General features: G+C 38.2%; 2 protein-coding genes across 3 annotated transcripts in view; one reads left to right on the plus strand and one right to left on the minus strand.

Moving 5' to 3' along the window:
* On the minus strand, positions 1 to 19,922 carry LOC116726988 (plexin domain-containing protein 1-like). 2 transcript variants are annotated; one of them, XM_032573983.1, is made up of 13 exons: positions 19,389 to 19,922; positions 7,400 to 7,569; positions 3,580 to 3,720; positions 3,427 to 3,496; positions 3,149 to 3,271; positions 2,941 to 3,059; positions 2,736 to 2,835; positions 2,213 to 2,308; positions 2,041 to 2,122; positions 1,901 to 1,961; positions 1,696 to 1,819; positions 819 to 979; positions 1 to 723 (listed from the first exon to the last, which is right to left on the minus strand). In XM_032573983.1, exons 1-13 carry the CDS (start codon positions 19,462 to 19,464, stop codon positions 598 to 600), a joined length of 1,449 nt encoding a protein of 482 aa, XP_032429874.1. In that variant the 5' UTR covers positions 19,465 to 19,922; the 3' UTR covers positions 1 to 597. The 2 variants fall into 2 exon arrangements, with proteins under 2 accessions (XP_032429874.1, XP_032429873.1); XM_032573982.1 differs by having other exon boundaries at positions 3,580 to 3,723; positions 19,389 to 19,920.
* LOC116726992 (dickkopf-related protein 3-like) overlaps positions 7,576 to 22,190 on the plus strand; it is a 26,467-nt gene continuing 11,852 nt past the window's right edge. Inside the window, exon 1 of the mRNA XM_032573989.1 lies at positions 7,576 to 10,134. The gene's annotated coding sequence lies outside the window, so the exon portion shown is untranslated. The remainder of the gene's footprint in view (positions 10,135 to 22,190) is intronic.

Consider the following 22,190-nt stretch of genomic DNA (forward strand, 5'->3'; position numbering starts at 1 on the left):
TCCACATTGTCCCGCAGCGTTTATTAGAAGACACTTAAACAGAAAGTTTTAGAGAAAACTCTCATACATTGGTTACTCTAAAATCCATTCATACAATAGTTGTCAAGAAAAATCTCAGATGTTCAATAAATTCACTATCACTTGAATAGCTAGATATCTGTTGTAGAGAAGTCCACATAGCATCAGTATGAACCAGTCAAATCTTGCGTAGAAGTTTCATCAAACAAAAACACTCCATAAAATGGATGATGAAAAACATAGATTAAGATGAGCTGTACATTGGTTTGCAGTATAAAGGCTTGTTCGATTCATTCCCTGACGGTCATTTCCATCAATAGGTCTAGAAGATCATCTTCATCTTGTTAAACCTCCCAACCATTGGATCACATGGCTGTGTGATGGCAAGACAGCAAAAACAGATAAAGAAAGCTGGGAAGAGCTACAAGAGCAGGTACAGTAAACACTGTCCAGCCACAACGACTGGAGTAAGGACATCTCGTGTCAGTAATCTGCCTGAAAGTCTGTTGTTTTTTTATTCCTTATTTTGTACCACTTCTATGCTCCAGATGGCACGCTCCCTTTAAAAGTTCCAGACATTTAGCAGCAGTGCTCTGCTTCGATGAAACCTTCCTTCTCATGAACGCCAAGTTCGACTTCGGCGTAGGTGGAGTGACAGCTCTGGTTACGAAACTTCATGGAGGGCCAGTAGTTATTTGTGCGTCGCTAAAAAACAAAACAAAAAAAAGAGACAACAGCAGTTAATGGTCAGTAAACAATGATTTTGTTCTTAATAATCTGTTGGATTTTTTTTCTCTCACCTGCATGAGGTAGAATGGTGGAGCAACTGTGGGGTGTGTGTTGATGTAGTAAACTGCCAGTAATGTCAGCGTTACCAGCAAAACTAATGCGGCCACCACCCCTGCTATGATGGCTGTATTCTCTGTTATCCCCCTATGGTTAGGAGAACTGGGCTCTATATCTGAGAATATGGGGGAAAAAAAAGTTTTTTCTAAAAATATGTCTGTGGAATAAATTAGATTGAGAGAAACATTACTGATATGTACATATGGGTGCAAACAATTGAAATTTATTTCTGTTTGTAATTAAGCTATATATGAGTTTCACTACTCAGCTACCCAGTACTTAGTTCCTGACTCCCTCAGCCACTGATGTTATAGAAACTTCCCTTTTAAATGTAGGAAGGTTTCTGGACAAAGTCCTGTCCACTGTAAAGTGGGCCAGTCTAAGCAGTAATTTTAACCTGCCCCTGTGTTTTGAGAGCTTAGCGAGTGCGGTTAAGGAATTACTCATACAAAATTCAGTATGTATTTTTAACCAATCACTATGAGCTCATCACCACAATGATCTGAAGTATGAAGTTGTTTTTGAACAGTTATGCGTCTCATTGGTTTTAAATGTATTCATAGGATTTAAATGTGTTTTTTTTCCTCTCCTCCCTTTCCACTGTCTTCCTCATCATTAAGTACAAGTATTTTATTTTGCAGTCTTACAGATGTATTTTAGGAGACCCTTCACATTCTGTCGGATTTCTAATGCCATCATGTGGTCAGTTTGGACTGACCAGACTAAGATGAGGTGCAAATCAAAACAGTCTTGAGCAGTGGTTTAGCTTTCTCCACACTTTGCACCTCATGCCGTATACTTAAAATTTGCAAAACATTTGCAAATACTCACCTCTAGTGACTGGCTGCTCTTCGAGGTCTGCTAAGGAAGTTGTTGGTTCGGGGGACAAGTTATTGAACGAGCTCATAGTTGCCTCAGGCAGCATAGGGTTGTAGTCTTCACATTTACCTTTAGACTGTATTAACACACACAGGAGTGAAATAAACCGATAGACGCCCTACTCACCTCTGGGATGTAATGACTCTGGGAATCTCACCTCCTCAGGGCAGTTGTAATCCAGCCACTCTTGTCTATGCCGGTCAATGCCATCAGAACATCTGAAATTCAGAAACAACCAAATTAGAACAAATTGGATCTCTGTGGCAACAAATATCAATAAATTGTGCTTTAACTCACCGTTGGAGTGTGTTGCACCATCCACAATCAGTTGTCAAGTTGGATGTTAGGCAGAGTTCACAGGATGTGTGCTGTAGACAAGCTAGGGGAATCAGACACAGGAGTCCACAGTTAGAACATAGAATAATGATGCTGCGACATTACACAGAGTCAGATTTAAGACAGTTCTTACTCGGCAGAGGGGTGAATTCAAAGGCAGACCCACTGACTATCTTTGTGGTGTCAATCTCAACACGATGATACTCATAGATGGTACGCTGCTTTGCATCTGCAAGATGAATGTTAACAATTCTCATGTCAAATAGTTATCCTTTCTTGATCCATATTTTTCTCCAATCAAAGCTTCACGTCTTCTAGGGTGTCACCTTTGCACATCTCAAGACTGATGTTTCTGCCTGTTCTTATTTGCAAAAATACCTCAAGCTCAGTCAGACTGGATGGAAAGCATTTGTGAATAGCTACATTTAACAATATTATTACAATTTCTTGCTTTTCTTATATTGTGCAGCCCTGGTGCTAATGTTGGAGCTTGTTTAAGGTAGCTGCTTTTATTGGTTTGGTGACCCTCTTAATCAGTTTCGATGTCTGCCTGAAAAACCCTGGTACCAGAAAATAACTTTAAAAGATAAGCAGAGTTGCACTATATGCTTTTGTGAAAACAGTAAGCTTATGAATGCTCATGATTAGGAAAGTACCTGAGAGCTGTGAAGCAGGGAGGATTGCCATGAAAGCATCAGACAGTCCGACTTTAACTGGATGCTCTGTGGAATTAATCTTCTCCACTGGTACAGGAACCTTCAAAGAAACAGCCATGGTTTGTTTTAGCTTCAATATATCTGAAGCTTGGCATAAGCATTAAGTAAGAAAATGAAATCTAACGAGTTGAAGTCCTGAAGTTACCTCTCTGTAGTTGAAAATAATACTCCCATTACTGTGGAGGGCTGCCTGAAAAGTAAAGGGTCCCTCATTTTCTCTGTCCTTTAGTCGCACCTTGTCCCACTGCACCACAAACAGAGTACCTGAGCAAATCCAAATAACAAGTCCAGCCATTAGAGGATCTGAAAAAGCTCTTGAGCATCATATGTCTCCTTGAAAAACTCCTACCTACCGTTGTCCATATACCTCACTGTGGAGTTTTTAGAGAAGCTGGGGTCAAAGTTGGCCATAAGGGGCGCTACGTACTGTGTTGCAGTCAGCATCCGATGAGTTATCTCGCCCATGAAGATGAACCCTTATGACAAGAACAGATAGAAAGAAGCAAGTCTCACATTAAGCACCGAAATGTGTTACTACTTAGTGTTGTTGGATGAATCACCAAACAAACATTTATCACAGTTATGACCATGCATTTGTTGACATTTGGCGTTGCAGCAACATCATACTTACCCCCCGTTGCTACAATAATTTGTCTGATGTTGTGTCCATAGAAAGGGAAATCAAAGGAGAGTGCCACTCTCTGTGAAAATGGAAAAAAAAAAATCTCAGTTCCGGTTGAACTCACGGGAATAAACTATTTACATGAGGATCTGGTCATCTCACCGCAGCCTGTCGGTGTGTGTTGGACAGGATGCCGTGGATTCTGACTTGACTTTTATGCAGATTGTTCAGGTCAACCCACAACAGTTCAGTTTTTCTGTCTGTTGGACCAAAACTCTCCCAAATGTAGTATTTTTGAGAGTCCTCCTGAAAGAAAACAAACATTTGAAGTTAAGAGAAAAGGTTGCTTTCTTTGAAGTTACTTAAAGCAGGTTTAGGCTGAATTATTTTAGGAAATTAACTTCTGTAGGAATTTCGTTGTAAACTAATTATGACTTATTGTTGTTTATCTTCTGAATTTTGCAATTCTTGCAAAGCAAAGTTCTTTTTTTTAGATGGGTTTTCTGTGATAGACCAACAATATTTAGTGCACAACAAGATGATCTCTTGTTTTATAGAATTTCTACTAATAAAGATCTAAAATGTAAGGTGGAAATTTGTCTCGAGTCCCCCCAGTGTCCACACTTTGTAGAACCGGCTGTCCCTACTAGCTTTGGACATCTAACTGACATTGGTGCCTGTTATTCTTTACAAAATGGTTTAAGCTCAATTAGATTTGATGGAGAACGTCAGTCTACATGTTTTAGGGAATTTAGGTCTGGACTTTGACTGAGATATTCCAACACATACATATGCCTTTGTAGCTCTGGCAGGACGTTTAGTGTTGTTGTTCTACTGAAAGGTGAACCCAAGTTTAAAATCTTTTGCAAAGTCTTACTGGTTTTCTTCCAGTCTTACCATTTATTTAGTTTCATTATCTCCCCAGCAATGATGACCAGCTTTCGTGTCCCTGCTTAAGAAAAGCACCCCACTGAGTGAGGCTGCCACCGCTGTGTTTTACCACCATGGGATGGTCTATTCAGGACAATGTGCAATATTAGTTTTTTTCCACTAACATTGTATGTTGGGAAAAATTTTAATTTATTGTTGTAAATTGCAAATGTGACTTCTTGTGCCTTTTTTTTTTACAGACATACTTATTACCACTTTATCTTAAAGGCTACATTTGTTCTATGCACAGTAGTAGACCTTTCAAAAATAATACAATGTTTTCATTATCACTGTTCAATTTCAAGACATTCATGACAGAAAAACAGATAATTCTATGTTTAAGCCTATAACGTAAGAGGACAAGCCAAAGCAAGTCAAAGTTTATCATCTGACCAAGTGATCCTATTGTTAGCTTAAAAGTATGTCCTCATTTCTCTGTGGTTCTGTTCATATTTATGGAATATGATACTTAATATTGAAAACTTATAACAAACATTTTGAACATTAAACCTATTTTGAGCTACAAGACATTTCTGAAAAACCTCTCTTAGCCTTCTGATTCATAATCTCCCCCATACGTTTCCACATGGGGGAGCTGTGTACACTTTACACAAATAGCTATGTCAACATACCTCATGTCTCCACACAGATCTCCAGCACTGATGGCATTATTAATGTATGGTGCACTTCAAGGTGACAGAGAGCAATGGTTCTGGGGTTTAGTCTTGGCTCAGAAAGTGGAGCAGTTAAATGCAGAGCTCTCCCAACCTCTCCGGCTGCTCCACATACAGCAAGCGACCCACTTTTAGCTTTCATCTTCACTGCCTGACACCGGCCTGTTTTTTTTTTTTTTTTCTGGGTGGTGTTTGTGTTTTCTAGGTGGGGAAATGAATAATATACACAGCTGACGGATTTCTTAAATAACCCTGGTTTGGACTCGTGGTGGTATGGGCCAGTTAGCAGAACCCTGGTTTTAAAAAGTTCAATTTTTGAAGTAGCACTAGAATTTCCCATCAGACTGTTTCTAGGGTTTGTACCGCTTCTAAAGAAATTCCAGAGAAAGTCCTTGGAAGTTTTGAGTGGAAAATGCAGTAATATAACTGACCATCACTCATCTTTTGCTAAACACTGCTAGTCAGATGGATGAAAGAAGGCAATTTGTTTGCTTGGAAATATATGTTGTGAAAACTAAATGGGTACCACTGCTCACTGTTATTAAGGTAATGCATTCTGAAACTATGAGTGGCATCTCTGATAAGTAGCTGGAGGCCAACTGGTAACTTGACTAGATAGCCCAATTAATTAGGTAGCTATTTTAAGCTTGTCATACTTGTAGTACACTACAAAACAGAAGAGCAATAACCAATTACTGTTATTAAATGTGTATTGGATTTTTAATTTCTAAGTTTGTGTATTCAGAATAATAATTTCCGTATTATTTTAGATTAAATTGGCATATCTTAAATAATATGTTAGCAGTAGGAGATATATTTGTTTGTTCTTTAATAAATATTTACTTTTTTTGATTTATGCTTTTCAATAAATACTTAAAAACCATTGTATTTTTAACAACATAATATCACATCAGAAATTTTTTTTTATGGAGGCCCATGCCTGATGGTGGTTCTAGGTAATTAAGGTCCAATATGTCTCTAGAATCACAAACAGCAACAGAACAGCAGGAGCTCTTGTGAACTTGTCCAAGTGAGCCATTTACGACCACGCATTTGCATGGCTACAGATTCTCACGGACGACCAGGCTTAAAATAAACAGTGCGAGTTGGCAGGTTGAGGAGTTTGTCTGTTTTCAATTTGAAATGAAAAGAAAGGGAGGAACGAACAGTGTATTTCATTTGGATTGAATTTTACTCAGGCCGACTGGGGTGAAAGATGAGTTTAGCACATCAGACACAAATTAAACCAAATCAGGTTTGCACAGATTGAATGAAGCAGGCATTTATTAACTGCTTCAAGACTAGCTTAACTGAAGTCTTAGCTTTCCAAGTAAAGAGGGTACTTATCTGCTGATAACTGAAGAAATGTGTGATATCCCTAACACCATCTCGTTTTTATCTTTGGTATCTCCATTAAAATTAAGATCTATCCATTCATTTTTCATTTAATTTGTCAATTAGAAAAGAATGTTAGTTATTTTTTCAAATTAAGAGAAAATCTTTCCTTCTTGAATTTTTAGTTGTCAATATTGTCCACCTTTTATTGTTAATAGTAGAATGTTTTTTTTAAATATCAATGATTTTGATATTTAAAAACCATATAAATATCAGTGATGAAAAGTGAGGGCCACCTCACTATCACATTTTCAAAGATTGATATGTATAATCCCCATTTACCATTCAGTTATACTTCAATTAGATAAGGTGACACCTGTGATTACATTTTCAATTTAAGCTGTTGAAATGTGAATCTTTTTTGTAAAGTTTCCATAAAGTTATATATTTAACCATAAGTTGGCAGCAGAGCTAACGTAGGATTCTAAATTCACCCTGTCTTATTTGTTGCAATAGTCGTAGAAATGAATGCACTATCATAACAGAAAATTGTGTGAATACACCACACTTTTACTATTGTGTTCTTTGAATAAATTAGATGTTGTTTGCAGATTATCTTGTTTTTCTTTTGTTTTGATTTTGTGATGCACAATGTTTTATTTTACTCTATACAGGATTAAGCTTAAACAGAAAATGGACCAATTTATTTCCGAAGTAACCTGATCTTTATCTGACTTATATGATGTTTATTGATGTACCGTATTTAACGACAGAAATTAATGTATGTTATTTGATGCATTTGTTGACTTTTCAGTTTTTGACCTGCTGATCAAATGACCTATCTGACCTGAGAAAACTTCTCACTTCTCTGGCCAACTGATTGGCGGATCACTGGTCAGTATTTTTAGTAATTTTCCGCAGTGTTTTTCTCAGCCTTCTGAGGAATGTCCCCATAATGAAAAACCTAAAGAGATTATGCACCCAATTCCTAGATAATTTATGAGAAAATGGATGTTCAAAATGCAGGGCCAGGAGCATCTCACCACTATACGGGTCATGTTGTCTGGAAGGGGACTGATATCAACTCCTCCTCCTCCTTCAGCCTGTGCATTGCGGGCTTCTCTGTGATTTTGTTGGTTCTGCCGGTCTCCCCTGGTTCGTTGAAAACTGGCTGTGTCTCCATCCGTCCTCAGAGCAGTCCCTCTATATGGATCTAGAAGAAGACGTGAATTACAGTGACTGAACTGTATCAACACAGAGTGATTCACGTTAAACAAGTTTGGCTTTCACATCCTGCGCTCACATCTGCACTTTATTAGTTACCATGATATGGATCACTTATGGGCCAACTTTCCCAGGAAAAATAAAATCGACGTTTAGAGATCTTCCAGCAACAAACTGCACAAATGGAGCAAAAGAAAAAAAAACAAAAAAAGAAAACACAGTGACATATTTTTCCATCTGTCAAGCATAATGGGTCATGATTCATTTTTAACTAATACATCTTACCTAACAACGTAGTATTGACCTCGTTCAAGCCTCAGATATTTATTGTGTTTAGTTTTGTTGAAACAAGGCTTTTATGTACCAAACGCATTCTAAAAAGTATTTTGTCAGTGTATGGATTTAAATTTTTGCTGACCACCAACAATAGTTTGTGTTTTCACATCTGCTTAACAGATTGCAGCTGGAAGCTTAGATTTATTTCCAGCAGATCCATGACTCATCGTTCAAGACTAGTAGATTCAACCACTTGTCCAACTGGGTGAATATCTCTTTAGTGTTCACTGAAAGGCTTAGGGATTACATTTAGTTTACTCACTTTTTTGTGCTGCTTGTTTATTGATAAATTAGCTGAATGAATTTTGAGAGAGGTGGTTAAGACAAGTGGTTATGACAAGAATGAGTCTAAAGTTCAATCTCCTTTGGTTAGGGTACCCAACTCTGATCCCTGAGAGCATCTATCCTGAAACATTTAGAGACATGGCTTTTCCAACACACCTGAAGCTAATTATTTGATAATTACCAGGCCTCTGTAAAACTAGATGACATGCTGTGAAAGTAATCCAGCCATTTGGTTTAGTAGTGGTGGAGCTGAGATGCCTCTCAAAGTTAGTTACACTAATAGAACCGTTGGTGCCCGTGTATACCACTTAAAATGTGCTTACTATATTATTTGGTGATACTCTGGACTTTGGTCTTTCCAGTCTTAACAAGATTGTATGTTTGTAAAAAGCCACAGCTTTGTTGTGTCTCTTGAAGAATATTAATGTAAGCAAATGTACAAGGTTTGCTCCAAAAGAAAACATTTTCCCACATCAACCTTACTCTTGCAGTTTTACCTGTTGGAACATACAACAAATTGTTGAAGGCACTCAATAGTTCAAGGCACTCAATTATGCTCATGCTTGTAACTCTTTTAAGTTTTTATTGAATTTCATGGCATAAATTGAGAAATAAAAAGAAAAGATGTTTTATTCAGGGAGGAGAAGAAGTCTGGAGAAATGTTGTAGAGCAGTAGCTTGGTGGCTGCATAATCAGAAGATAAGAGGGTTTAACTGCACCACAGTAAAGCGTCTGCCAAAGCGTAATTTAGAAGATATCTTGCTTTATTTAAACTCTGTAGGTTTATCTTTAGTGAGATTTTTCTCAACATAAGGTGTAGCCCTAAACTATCACTTAAGTCTAATGCTACACATATGGTAAATGAAGGGCGATGCAAAATATACAGTCAAACTGCAGCTACAGTCAAACACTCTTTGCTTTGATTGATTCCAACAAGGAGGGAAAAAAAGTTTAAACTGAAGCTAACATTGTAGCCAGACATGCTGGAGAATCCTTTCTTTTGAGAGAGAAGTTATCAACTTCAAGTAATTTGCAGATATTTTGTACTGACAGAGGGCAGGAAAAAAATTAAAAACCAGTATACATTCAGATCATTTCCAGCTCTAAAGGGAAATATAGTGCCTGCAGACCAGGCATAGTGTGTACTATGCCTGGTGTGCAGGCATAGTACAGTGGACACCCCAGACCAGCCCTGGGGTGTCCACTAGTTCAACATACTCAGAAATCCCCCAGAAGGAAGCACCCAGGTGGCATGCTGATCAGATACTGGAAGAATCTTATTTGACACCTTTCGATATAGAGAATTAATGACTCTATTACTAGCTCCTCCTTGAATAACGGAGATTCTCTCCATATCACTACAGCTTAACCCAGCCATCCAACGCAGGAAGCTTATTTTGGCCATTGGTGTCCAGAATATTGTCCTTTCAGTTATGATCTACATCTTATGAACATCGGCAAATGCCTGGTTTAACAACCAGGACTAAAGCCTTACTGCTTCTCCTGGATTTGAGGTTCAACAATCAGTTAACACCTCCTTTCCAACAACCTAGAAAGGGTCTCCAACTCCAGTCGTCAAGAGCTACTGTCCTGCAACCTTTAGATGCATCCTTGCTCCAATACACCTGAGTCAAATGACTGGACTACCTTTTTACATCATATTCAGATACTTTGTCCAAACACATGGAATTATGAAGCTCAGAATCAGCATGCCTAGGATTGTGCCCTCACTTGCCACTAGGCTCACACTATCCAATCTCTCTTCTTCTACTCTTCTTCTTGCAGGTGTTGTGAAGATGGTCTTTTGTTGCCTTTTCACACAGTTCCTGGCCTGAAGACAAAACCCCGCTTCTTCCTGATCCAGAAAGGTGTCGCATTCTCCCAATTCCAGGCGAGGGGGGTATTTTGGGCCTGAAGAAGGTATTTAATGAAGGTATTTTTCATTCACGAAAATAGTGTCTGTCCTATGTATAACAAATATATGTGTCGCACTTGATTCAGATCAGATTCAGATTAAAGTTAAAAATTCAAAAGTATGAAAGATAATTCACAAGTGACAATTGAAAACAGATTGAACAAGCATGTCCTACTTGGAAGGAGGGTTAGGAAAAAAAAAACTATTATCTGAAAATAATATTACAGCATGATTCTTTGTTCCACCCTGTTCCTGCCACTTAATTTCCACATCTAAAAGGAACAAGGGGACACTCAAAAATAAAATAAAATAAACCAGTAAATTAGTATAATGAGGGCTCTCCAAGAGACAAAATGGGACAAGAAAATGAAATGTAGAGAGGCTGTCATAGACTCAGGGGAGAAGACTTTAATGAGAAGTCTTGTATGATCACGATACAGTGGAAGCTTTTTTTTCCCAGCTTCAGAGCATGAAGTTTCCTAATTGGGTCAGATTGACACACTTCACCGTCACTGAAGAACTTTGAAGATGTCAAACAACACAGAAAAAAGATGAAGTGGACTTTTAAGAAGAACGGACACTAAAAGTGGCAGATCAGGCACAATAAATTACTTCTTACAGGATAGATGCCACTTTCTCTCAAAGGACTCCTTTTGACTATATTCTAATGCCATCGTAATGTTTTCATTTAATGGGTCTCTTTAAGTGGTTTTCTAAACTTTGTGGGGACTGAACTTCATTTTTGCTTTGAAATATACCCAAATCCATCTTATTGCTTGGGGAAACTTCTATCAAAAACACATCTACGGAAAGACCAAGAACGAGCCCTGCTTTGACTTGACTTGATAAGACTTTTGTAGCTTGAGGTCTGGCAGACACATGTGCATATGGACGCTGCATGGAGAATGTGCAAACTGTTGAAAATATAAAAACATCCTGGTGCAGCGGAATCAAGTCCCAGAAGCCTAATAATTCAAATGACAGATGGAACAATCCTGCTGGTAAGTTGCAAATACTGTATCTGCACTGTAAATATGCACTCTGTGTTGTTGCTGCTGCTAAATGCATGATTTTTTTTCTCTCTAAATTCAGAGCACTCATAACTGGCAATGTGGTTAAGATATATCCTTTTACAGCAGCACAATGCCAGATTTTCCCTTTTTTTATTTCCAACATATCTCTGTGTGCCAGGAGTGCTGACCTAACTGGGAATCAAAGCTCTAATCCTGCAGGCTTATATGGTGTCATTACAAATGTGCATTAGCTATTTTGAGTCACCTGCGTGGCAGCGGTGTCCATTTTATCGGCCTCCTCAGATGTGTCTGCAATGCAGCAACCGACTTACAAATCTAGTGGGTGTTGGGACTCGTATCAAAGTGGGACACGGCATGTTCAGCCATATACAGCAGCTATAAATGTACAGATTCTGGTTATTCACTCCAGACCTTATGCTCTGGCTTTTTTCAAATTCTCTGTTTAATGTTTCTTTTTCAGATTGTTCATTTAATAAACATCTAATCAACTTTACACGCCCGACAATCACTGTCCACTTTATTAAGTACACCCACTTATTTGTCTGCAAACACAAATGGCAAATGAGCCAATCCCACGGTCTCAACTCAGTGCATTTAGGAATCTAGAAGGGGTCAAAATGACTTGCTAAAGTTCAAACTGAGCATTAGAATTGGAAGAAATGTGTTTTAAGTGACTTTCAGCATGGCATGTTTGTTGGTGCCAGAAAAAACTGAAGTATTTCAAAATCTAATAATCGTCTAAGACTTTGACACACAGCCATCTTGTGGGTTTATAGCGCAGGTCTGCAACTTCTGTCTTTCAATGCCACTGTCCTATAACTTTTGGATGCATCCCTGCTCCAACACACCTAAATTGTAAAGCTAAATTACATAATTAAGGATGTCAGCAAGTTTTGCAAACCGATCTAGATGTGTTGGAGCAGGGATGCATCCAAATGCTGCAGGGCAGTGGCACTGGATGGCTAAAGAAAAGAATTCTAGTAAGTGGACAAAAATGCCTTGTTGATGTCAGTGGTCAGAGGACAAAATGGGAGGCTAGTTTTAGATGATAGGAAGATAACAGCAGCTCACATAACCTGCTGTTAACACCAGGGTTTGCAGAATATCTGGATGTACAACACGTCGAACCTCGAAGCAGATGAGCTGCAGCTGTAAAAGACCATAATAAGTGCTACTCCTGACAACTAAAAACAGAAAACTGAGGGTAGAGTTCATACAGGATCACTAAAATGGACATTAAGTAAATAGAAAAATAGAAAAACGATTTATTTCATTTGGATGGTAGGGTCAGCATCTGGTTAAAAATGAAAGCATATATCCATTCTTGTATAAACAATTCAGGCCAGTGGTCATTAATTAAAGGCCTGGGAAATATTTTCTTGGCAAACATTGACCCTTGGTGCCAATTTGGTTGCTGAACATGTCCATCCCTTTTTAACTACAGCTTACCTACAGTATCTTATGATAGGTGCGAGATAAAACACAATGCTGCGAAACTATCAGAAATAATCTCAAATTGATTTCTTGAAAATGAGGATGAGTTCACTGTACTCCAATGACCTCAACAGACATCTGATCTAAGTCCAATGGAGCACATTTAGAGTGTGATAAAACAGGAGGTACACATCATGGATGTGTAGCTTACAAAACTGCGATGCTATCATGTGAGTGTGGAGCAAAATCTCTGAAGAAATATTTCTGACACCTTATTGAATCCAAAGAATTAAGGCAATTTTGAAGGTAAATGTGTCCAATCTGATGTGTGCAAGATGTACCTAATAGACTGGCTAGTGAGTTTAACTTGAAAGCAGTATGTGAAAATCAGACCCCAGCTGGTGAAGACTAAACAAAAACTGGATTTTTATGTTCCTAAACTAACACAAAAGCTGATGGCCTTTCAGTCTGGTCAACTGGACAAGATCCTTTATCCAAACATATTCCTTCTGAAAGTAATCTTTTATCAGTAAATTCACAACACATTTAAGTGAGAAAACAGGGAATAAAGGAATGCACTTGGAAGGGAAATGGGAGTTATCTGCAGAACTATCAAACGAAAACAAAAGGGCCTGTATTTTTGCTCTAGAGACAAAAGGCCATTGCACACTGTTCACATTTTGAAGTGGAGATATTGGTCAATCTGAAAATATAAACACAATCTGGATTCCTGTGGCAGTAATCTCCTTTCAGTAACTTTTACTCTTAGGAATCATATACCAGTTACCTACAAGTTTGACATTGCAGAACACAGTACTCCTGTTTTATTAGTGTCTAAAAGGGTGATTATGTGTATTGGTTTAGATTTCAAAATGATGATAAGTGTTGAAATCAGATTGGAGCTTATAGTGTAGGAGGAATCCATTTGGCACCGTGTGCTCAGAAGCAGCAGTATCCACAACACACTATCACAAACACGAGCAGCTGGAATGATAAGGAACCAAAATGAAAAGATGGAAAAATGACGTCCACAAATGTGTAAATCAATCACACTCAGAGTTTAGAAGCCATCTGATTTAAATGATGAACTGTAGTACCCTGAACTGTTTTCTATTCTGATTTGGAGATGATCATCATTTTTTTTTATGCTAAGGATGGGATTCCAATGTGCAAATGGGTGCACAGCAGTGATAGATCAGAATGTTCTGTTTAAAACAACTATAAATTTAAACAACAGGTGTTAAATCATCACATAAATGGTATTTTGATAACTGCTGTTTACTTTCAGATTTGGCAACTGTTTTAATCCCTAAAGCAGAACTGAAGTCCTTTTTTCCTGTGAAATTTCAGAATTATGTTTCAGTAGGAACAATCAAGAGAATCTTTCAGAAAAGCTTTGTAATTTTTTCAGCATGAAACTCCACTCGTGTCAGGCTTATGTTTTTGGAATCTTATGTGGAAAAGTGTGATGATGATGAGGATGATGATTGCACAGTATCATAGTTGAAAGATGAAATATTTAATGTTTATAAAATGTTTTTCTGCAGTTAAGTGGTTTGTCTGTCAAAACTTACACGTTTTCCTTGGGTGCCATGGCTTCCTCCCCGCAGACCAAAAATATGTATGTTAGCACCCAGAACTCTAACAAGCTGGTAATGAGTTAAACAAAGAAACAAGCCACTTTGACTACGGCAGACATCTGGTTAAAAGTTGCCTTTCTTAGCATATTGAAGCTGCTGTAGACAAGATTATTAGCCACGACATTTCCAACTTCAAAAAACCTTCATTGCGCATGTATGAAGTGCAACGAGACTTAAAGCTGCAGTATGTAACTTTAACCCTTTCATGCATAGTGGTCACTACAGTGGACAGCTATCTAAAAGCCATTTTCTTGTGCTTCCTGTGGATTTTTATGTTATAAATGCACACAGACCACTGAAGTGGACACTAATGCATCATAAAATATACCATCAACTACTGGCCATCAGCTGCAAATGCAAGAAATTATTTTTGTTAAATACAATATGGCCGACAGACAAAAAAGCATGAGAACCGACCCAGTCCCTCCTTCTACTGTAGACGACTCTTGCAAGTAAAAAAAATATTGTGACATCAGATAACCCCTAAGGAACAATACTACTGATGTATTTTTCAAATAACAACTTTGTATTTGGACAAAATTACAATTGATCACATAAAAATAAAAAATTTAAAAAAAATTATTTTTACAAAAAAATTTTCCTACCTTTTTTATGACTTAAGAAAAGAATTTTAAAAAATGGAAAAAAAATTCTGACACGAAGGATCATAATTCATGCATCAGAGGGTTAATAAAAAAATAAATACATTAAGTTCAAACTGTCACTATACCGTCAGACAAATATTCTGTGAAAAACAATCAAGCTCCTCTGGCTTCTCCCAGTGCTCCCAATTCAAACTTGAAATAACCAATCAGAGCCCGGAGGCGGGTCTTCTGTGGCGCCGCTCATCCTCTTCCCGTTTTCCTCCTCGCTCTCCGCTACCGCTACAGCTTTGTCCCGTCAGCAGATCCTGTTGTGAATACTCATGCTAGCCAGCATGGCCACCGATGATGGTGGATATATGATTTTCCTGTAATGGTAAGGTGTTTCTCCCCGATTAGCACATCGAGCAGCGAGTATGTGACGTTTAACGTTAAGTGACAGCGCTAAAACCCTCCTCCTGGCTCTGATTGGTTGTTTTTGGTTGGAAGCGGTGCATTTATTCAGACAGTGATAATAGCTGAAGAAGGAGATTGATCTTTTCAGACCATCTGTCTCATAGCATATTGTCACACCATGATGGCAGTTTTAACAAATCTGTAAAAAAACATATTCCTTATAAAAGATACATACTGACTGCTAACTGCTTTAGCAGTTGCTGCACATTAGTGGTTAATATGTTAACGGCAAACAAGTTCCCAACCAATCTATTCATCTCAAATTGTTGTCACTTGTGAAAAAAACCCCACGAACTATGCAGGCAATGGCTAAACATCTGACCTCAAAGGAGAGGTTCACCTTTACCCGACAACTCATTGATCAATGTTGTTTAATACCTCCCATGAAATAACAGGTGACACTGTAATAATCCTAACAATGAATGAATACACTCACAGTTGGATTTTTGTAAATTTGCTTTTTTTTTTTACACATCCTTACCAGGAGTGCCCATAAAGGTGGAAGGCACTGCAAGCAATAACAATCCTACCTGCCAAACCACTGAGGTCTTGATTGCATAAACACAAGGTGGAAAACTAGTATGCTATTACTGGCAGATAAATCAAGGTGGCCAGCTGCACATTTGTGTAACAGTAGAAAGGAGCAATTTACTTGAATACTGCTCTTTAATTTAGGACAAGACTTGTGTTTTTATATTTAGTGTCTTTCTAACCTAAAAGTCCCAACAGATTATCAATAGAGAGCGATACATTTAGGCTAATTTGGAAAGAAAGACCTCCAGTGACGGAAAACTTTAGCCTGTTGCTTTGTTTCTTTTCTCTGATTTGTTTCACACTTTGGTGTGAGGCCAAACGTCTGCAGATCAGATGGCACTCCTGGCAGCCCAGGAGGTTCATAATGGTTATTGCTGATGTGCAAATAGCAACACGCTAAAAGCATGTGCTTACTGTAATAAACTATTATTGCTATGAGACTACTACTGCATACTGCGGTGCACATGTTAGCAGTTAGCTGAAAGCAGTGCAGCACTACATTTTCCATCTTCTTGCCATTCTCAGCTTTTTCAAATAAAGTTCAAATTTTAACTCACAAGCAGGATATCAGTTCGAACACACATGACTTGCATGTGTAGACAGGGAATTTGCTAGTGGGCATGATGGAACATTCTTGAAAAACCAAGCATGACAGCAGAATCAGATGGTTTCAGCTGAATCACAATGATCAGAAGGCCTACCTGTATCAGTAAAACGAGACAATCTGCCTGAACTGGTGCATAGAGAATTGCCCTCTTGTGAACCTTTCACTGTTGCATTTTTTACTGCTGATCGATTGCAGATGTGCAGCCTGTCTTAATGGTTCAGTCCAGTTCTGCTATCGCTTTTCTGTTACCCAGCTGGAGAATTAAATGATTTGTAAAAGACATCTAGCTTAAACTGTAGTCATCTGTGAGGGGTTAGAAATCAATTACTGACTAGTGGGATTTCAGCTGATTACCTATTATTATCAATGTCGGTAGCAGACCCTAATATATATACGTATATATACATATATATACAATACAGACCAAAAGTTTGGACACACCTTTCTAATTCAATGGGTTTTCTTTATTTTCATGACTATTTATAAGGCAATAAATCCCACTTATTAACCTGACAGGGCACACCTATGAAGTGAAAACCATTTCAGGTGACTACCTCTTGAAGCTCATCAAGAAAATGCAGAGTGTGTGCAAAGCAGTAATCACAGCAAATGGTTGTTACTTTGAAGAAACTAGAGTATAAGGGGTATTTTCAGTTGTTTTACACTTTTTTGTTTAGTGCATATTTCCACATGTGTCAATAGTCATGAAAATAAAGGAAACTCATTGAATTAAAAGGTGTGTCCAAACTTTTGGTCTGTACTGTATATATATATATATATAGACAAACATTTGTAAAAACCACAAAGGTTTGGCTGGCAATAACATTAGTTTAGAACGCACAATAGATTTCAGTTTGTCTCACTGTGTCTTTAAAATTACTTATACTGGTTTAAAGTTTTCACGTCACACCAAACTTAAGTTTATTTTTCTCAAGATTCCATGTGACAAAGTAGTGAATTACTGTGAACCAGAAACAAAATATGCATGATTTTCTTAATGTAACAAATACAAAATCTCAAAGGTGAGGCTCACGTATTCAATGCCAATTGCTCTGATACCCATAAAAAAAAAATCAAGAGCAACTAGTATATAAATTAATTAATAAATTAATCTCAATAACTAAAAAACAGCATTATATGTAGGCCTCAAATGTTTGCTAGAGAACATAAGTGAACTAATGGCATCAAGAAGACCAAGGAACACAGCAGACAGGTTAGGATTAAAGTTACAGAGATGTCTAAAGCAGGATTCAGCGTCTCACAGAGCACTGTTCAATCCATTATCCGAAAATCAGGAGCAACATGGCACCGCTGCAAATTTGCCAAGGCCAGAAGAACATTTATCTGAAAAGCAGCCAAGAGGCACATGGTAACTCTGAAGGACCTGGAGAAATCCCCAACTGTGGTGGGAAAATCTGTTAACTGGTTATTAGTCATGCACTCCCCAATAGTTGTGTAATCCTCAAATCTGGAGTTCTTGAAGAAAGTCAGTGTTGATGTAAAACCATAGGAAGTGCAATTTAATCTTTATATACTAGTTACTAAATTTGAGAGTCATCATCCACACCTGATGTGAACAACAGCTCTCTGAATCAACTTGAACACACAATCCCCACAGTGAAACATGGTGAGTGCTGATTGTGCTGATGGGATGCGTTTCTTTAGCAGCTTCAGAGAGCTGATCAGAGCTGATGAAAAGACAGATGGAGCTAAATAAAGAAAAATCCTGGGCGAAATTATGTTGGAGGTGGCAAAATACTTGAGACTTCAGGCAGAATAGCAACTCTAAGCATACAGCCAGAAATAACAATCAAAGTGTGTTCAAATGTTAAAATGATCAATTCAAAGTCCAGGTCTATATCTAGTTTGAAACTTCTGATTATACTTGAAAGCTGCTCTTCAAAGATGCACATCATCCAATTTGACTTCGGTTAAGTAAAAAAGAATGGGCACAAATTTTAGTCTCAAAATATGCATACCTGGCAGAGACATACCTCAAATGACTTCCACCTGGAACTCCAGCAAAAGGTTGTTCTACAAAGTATCAACAAACAATGCGTGATACACTTTGAAATTTTTAGTTGTAAAATATGTTGAAAACTATGTATCATCTTTCTTTATCAGAATTGCACACTTCTTTGTGTTGTCCCACCACATCAAATCCCAGTGAGCTACTTTAAGAGTTATGAACTTTTCCGAGGTTCTGTATATATGGAGGGGTTGTCTCTGTGGTCTCTGTGCATTGGGTCGTCCTCTGCAGAGCTGGGCCCTTGATCAGAGAAACTGGGACCACAGGAGAGGCCAGAAAAACTGGAGCACCGCTGATTGTCAGCGTAGGAACAGCAGCGGAGGAACGGGGGCTGGCTAAAAATAATGTACCTCTAAGGAGAACAGAAATACATGCATGCACATGTACACACTTACTGACACTCGCTGACAGGATGAGAGAGGAGTATAAAGCATAATGCACAGAACAGGTGAGAATTTTATTATGAAATTCAGCAAAACAAAACAGTAATAAACTCTGCAGATACAATAATGATCAGCTCGGCTGCTGCTCCTTCAAAGTTCCCTTCCTTTGCAGTGAGCCTCAATTCCTAAAATTACTGGTTAATAACCTCAGAGAATATTTCACACAACACAACACTTTTTTCTGTTTCTGAAGCAAAATCTTGACGTTAAACATAGCCTTACAAACAGCTTATCTTGGCAATTTGAAGGAAGTATATGTATATATATGTTAACACTTGGCAAATTCTATATGCAATATATATGCAAATCAACAAAAAGTCCCAAAGGATGTTTTAAAATAGCCCTGATTTCCGAAGTTGTGGCAGTTTGAAATCAGGTATTTGTTTTTTTTTTAGTTATTTCTGCTTCCAGAGATTTTTAAAGCTGTCCTCTACAGCAGCGAACTGTCTGTTTTCACAGGAAGTCAGTTAAAATATTAAGTTATTTGGCTTACCTTTCCACTCTTGGGCCCAGACTCTCCCGAGCTCAGCCTGGGATAGACAGATGAGAAGAACAGCACAAAGCCCCATGTCAGGACAGCTCTTCTCCCTCCGTCCCTTACTTTTATCGCCCCTCTCCTTCTTTTTCCGTTTGTCTTCCTGCGTTGCGTGGAAAAACGGACGCCTCGCTCCTGCTGTCCCCTACCTTTCCTTGCTGTTTGTTCTCCTCCTTCTCACAGCTGCTTTCTCCTTTCTTCACCCAGGGGTTCCTGCTTTTCTCCCTCCTCTGTCTATCTCCCTTCTCTAGCCTGCGTCCTCTTCAGGCCCTCAGAGCAAATCTTGTGGTGATGAATCCATGGTTGCAAAGGAGATGATAAACAGCTGGAAGCTTCAGTGTGAAGTCTCCCCTCTCCTCTACTCTTCTCTCCACTCCCACTCTCTCTTAAGGCTGTCGTTTTTTCTCACTGTGCTTGAATTCCTGACCATTTCAGAGAAAGTGTTCCAGATTTGAGCAACACTTTTCTAATAAGGACATATTCAGACATTTATTCAGTTTTATTTTGCTCTAATTTAAAGAGTGTTAGGTGGAAGGTGCATGTCTCCCCCACGTGGAAGCATGCTGAAACCGTTACACGCTGAAATCGTAGCTCACGTCTTGAAAAGTACTTCCCCTGTGGGTTTAAAAAAAAGTTTTTTAATGGTTAGACAAATTCTTAAGAACATTTTATTTATGCTTTCGTCAGTATAGATGGAAAATAAAGTCTATACTAAGGTTAAATTGTGTCTTTCTACACATTTTAATTCCAATATGTTGGACATTCGTACAGGATCAAATCTAAGGAGTTTTCCTTTGATTTATTTGTCCAATATTTAAAAAATGAGTGCAAACATTCCCAATGACAAAATTGGCCAAGTGGATGGATGGATGGACATGACGACAGATGAATGACTGTTCTGCCAGTCTCTTGTTGCTCTCACAGCTGTATTTCATCAGTTAATTGGCACAGCTGTTCCCCATTCATGCATCACCCGCCGCAATATTTAAACTCCTGCTATGAATTTCTTTATTTTAGGCATTCATTGTTTCTCTGACTTCATGCACTGTCGTCAGACTCCATATTTTCACTTTTTTTTTAAGTCTTGAAAGTTTTGTTTTTGCAATTCACCTACCTACTTGGATTGGTCTTCAACATAGTGTGTAAGAGATATAACCCTTAATTATGGCATTTTTAAAAACTGCTTACATCACTTTATTTTTGCAATGGCGGTGAAAGTGTTTTATTTCACTGTAGTACTAAGATAATTAGGATTTCTTGTGAACTATTTCCAAATACAGATTATTTCACACCTGGTGGTGGGAATTAGAGCAAGAAAATTAAGCACAGGGAACTTCAGTGTGTTTGTGATAATTCAGTATGTCTCTCATTGCAACAGTGTGACTCATCTCCTAATTTTAATCATTGCTTTACTTAAATTTTTAGCACTACTGCTCTGTTGCTCATAGAATAGAAACGTCCCTGGCTCTGCCAACTTGCTAATGTAATTCCATTGTTTTTGTTGGTCTTTTCAAAGGATGTCCTGTTTTTCTTTTTAAAACCCCAGCAGCACCATCTCTCTCGCTCTCTGTTATGAATTATTCTGTGGGCTGGAATGTAGGTGGATCCAGTTTTGACGAAAACATATTTTTAAACAAGGTAAACATTACTGTTTACAAATAATTTGTAGTTGTACTACTCTATATAGTTTATTTTTTTTAATGTCTGGCAACAACTGAAGCTTGTATTTGCACATGAACAGATGAGCTTTGAACAAGTGCAACCAGTGTTTGGAGTATGGTCTCCTTAATGTCAAGGTTGTTATGGGTTTTTACTGTGACTATTAAATATCTCTCAGTATGCTTGGAGTTTGTTTGCCCTCTATGTTCCCTGGAGCTCAGTCAGGAATTGAAATTATAATGCCAAGGTTCTACAGAAAAAGTAAATGAAAGTTGATGAAAAGTCAAATAAAGCAAATTTACATTTTATTTACCGAGTTTAAAAATAGTGACTGGGATAAACTGGGATGTTTATTCAGCTAGCTGATCACAGTCGAACACACCCCCACACACCCACACGTAACATTTATTGATTGTCTAAAATACTTTGGGTCTTGTTTTCCTGCATGATGTTCATTTTTCTTTCTTTCAACACAAACACATAGGAGATTTTACTGGCTAAGAAACCAAATAAATTTATTCCAGATGAATACTTAGCCTATGTCCTTTACTGTAAAAAGTAAATTAAAAACATATTTGCTGAATTTAACAGTCTCGCCAAATTTTAAAATGCCCTGCTGAGTCAGTAATGATGTGGCAAGTCTATAAACATATCTCCTTTAACAATGGTACAAAGAATGAGATGACTTCACTGCCCTTCACCCCTGAAATGGAGAAATCTTTGACATTTGGCAGAAATCATCAATGAAATGTATACAAATGAAAATAACAGGAAATATAAACAGTTCTGCAACATGTCTACACTGTTCTGATGTGTGTGGGCTGCACAGCCAGTGGTTAGCACTGTTGCCTTGCAGCAAAGGTTCTGTGTTTGAATCCCTGCCTGAGATCTTGGCATTTTTTCCCTCCACATGTGTGGGTTCTCTCTGGGCACTCCGGCTTTCTCCCACAGTCAGAGCATTTAGTCTGATTTTAACTGCACTTTGGCATGACTGCATGTGCATGGTGTTTCTGTATTGCCCTTTGGTGGTCTGGCAACCAGTCCAGGATGCAGCCCAATGACCACTGGAGAGAGAAATCTTTCCCCCTGCAGCCCTGCACA

The sequence above is a fragment of the Xiphophorus hellerii genome, chromosome 10 (genome assembly GCF_003331165.1).
Source record: "Xiphophorus hellerii strain 12219 chromosome 10, Xiphophorus_hellerii-4.1, whole genome shotgun sequence".
In the NCBI taxonomy this organism is placed as follows: Eukaryota; Metazoa; Chordata; class Actinopteri; order Cyprinodontiformes; family Poeciliidae; genus Xiphophorus; species Xiphophorus hellerii.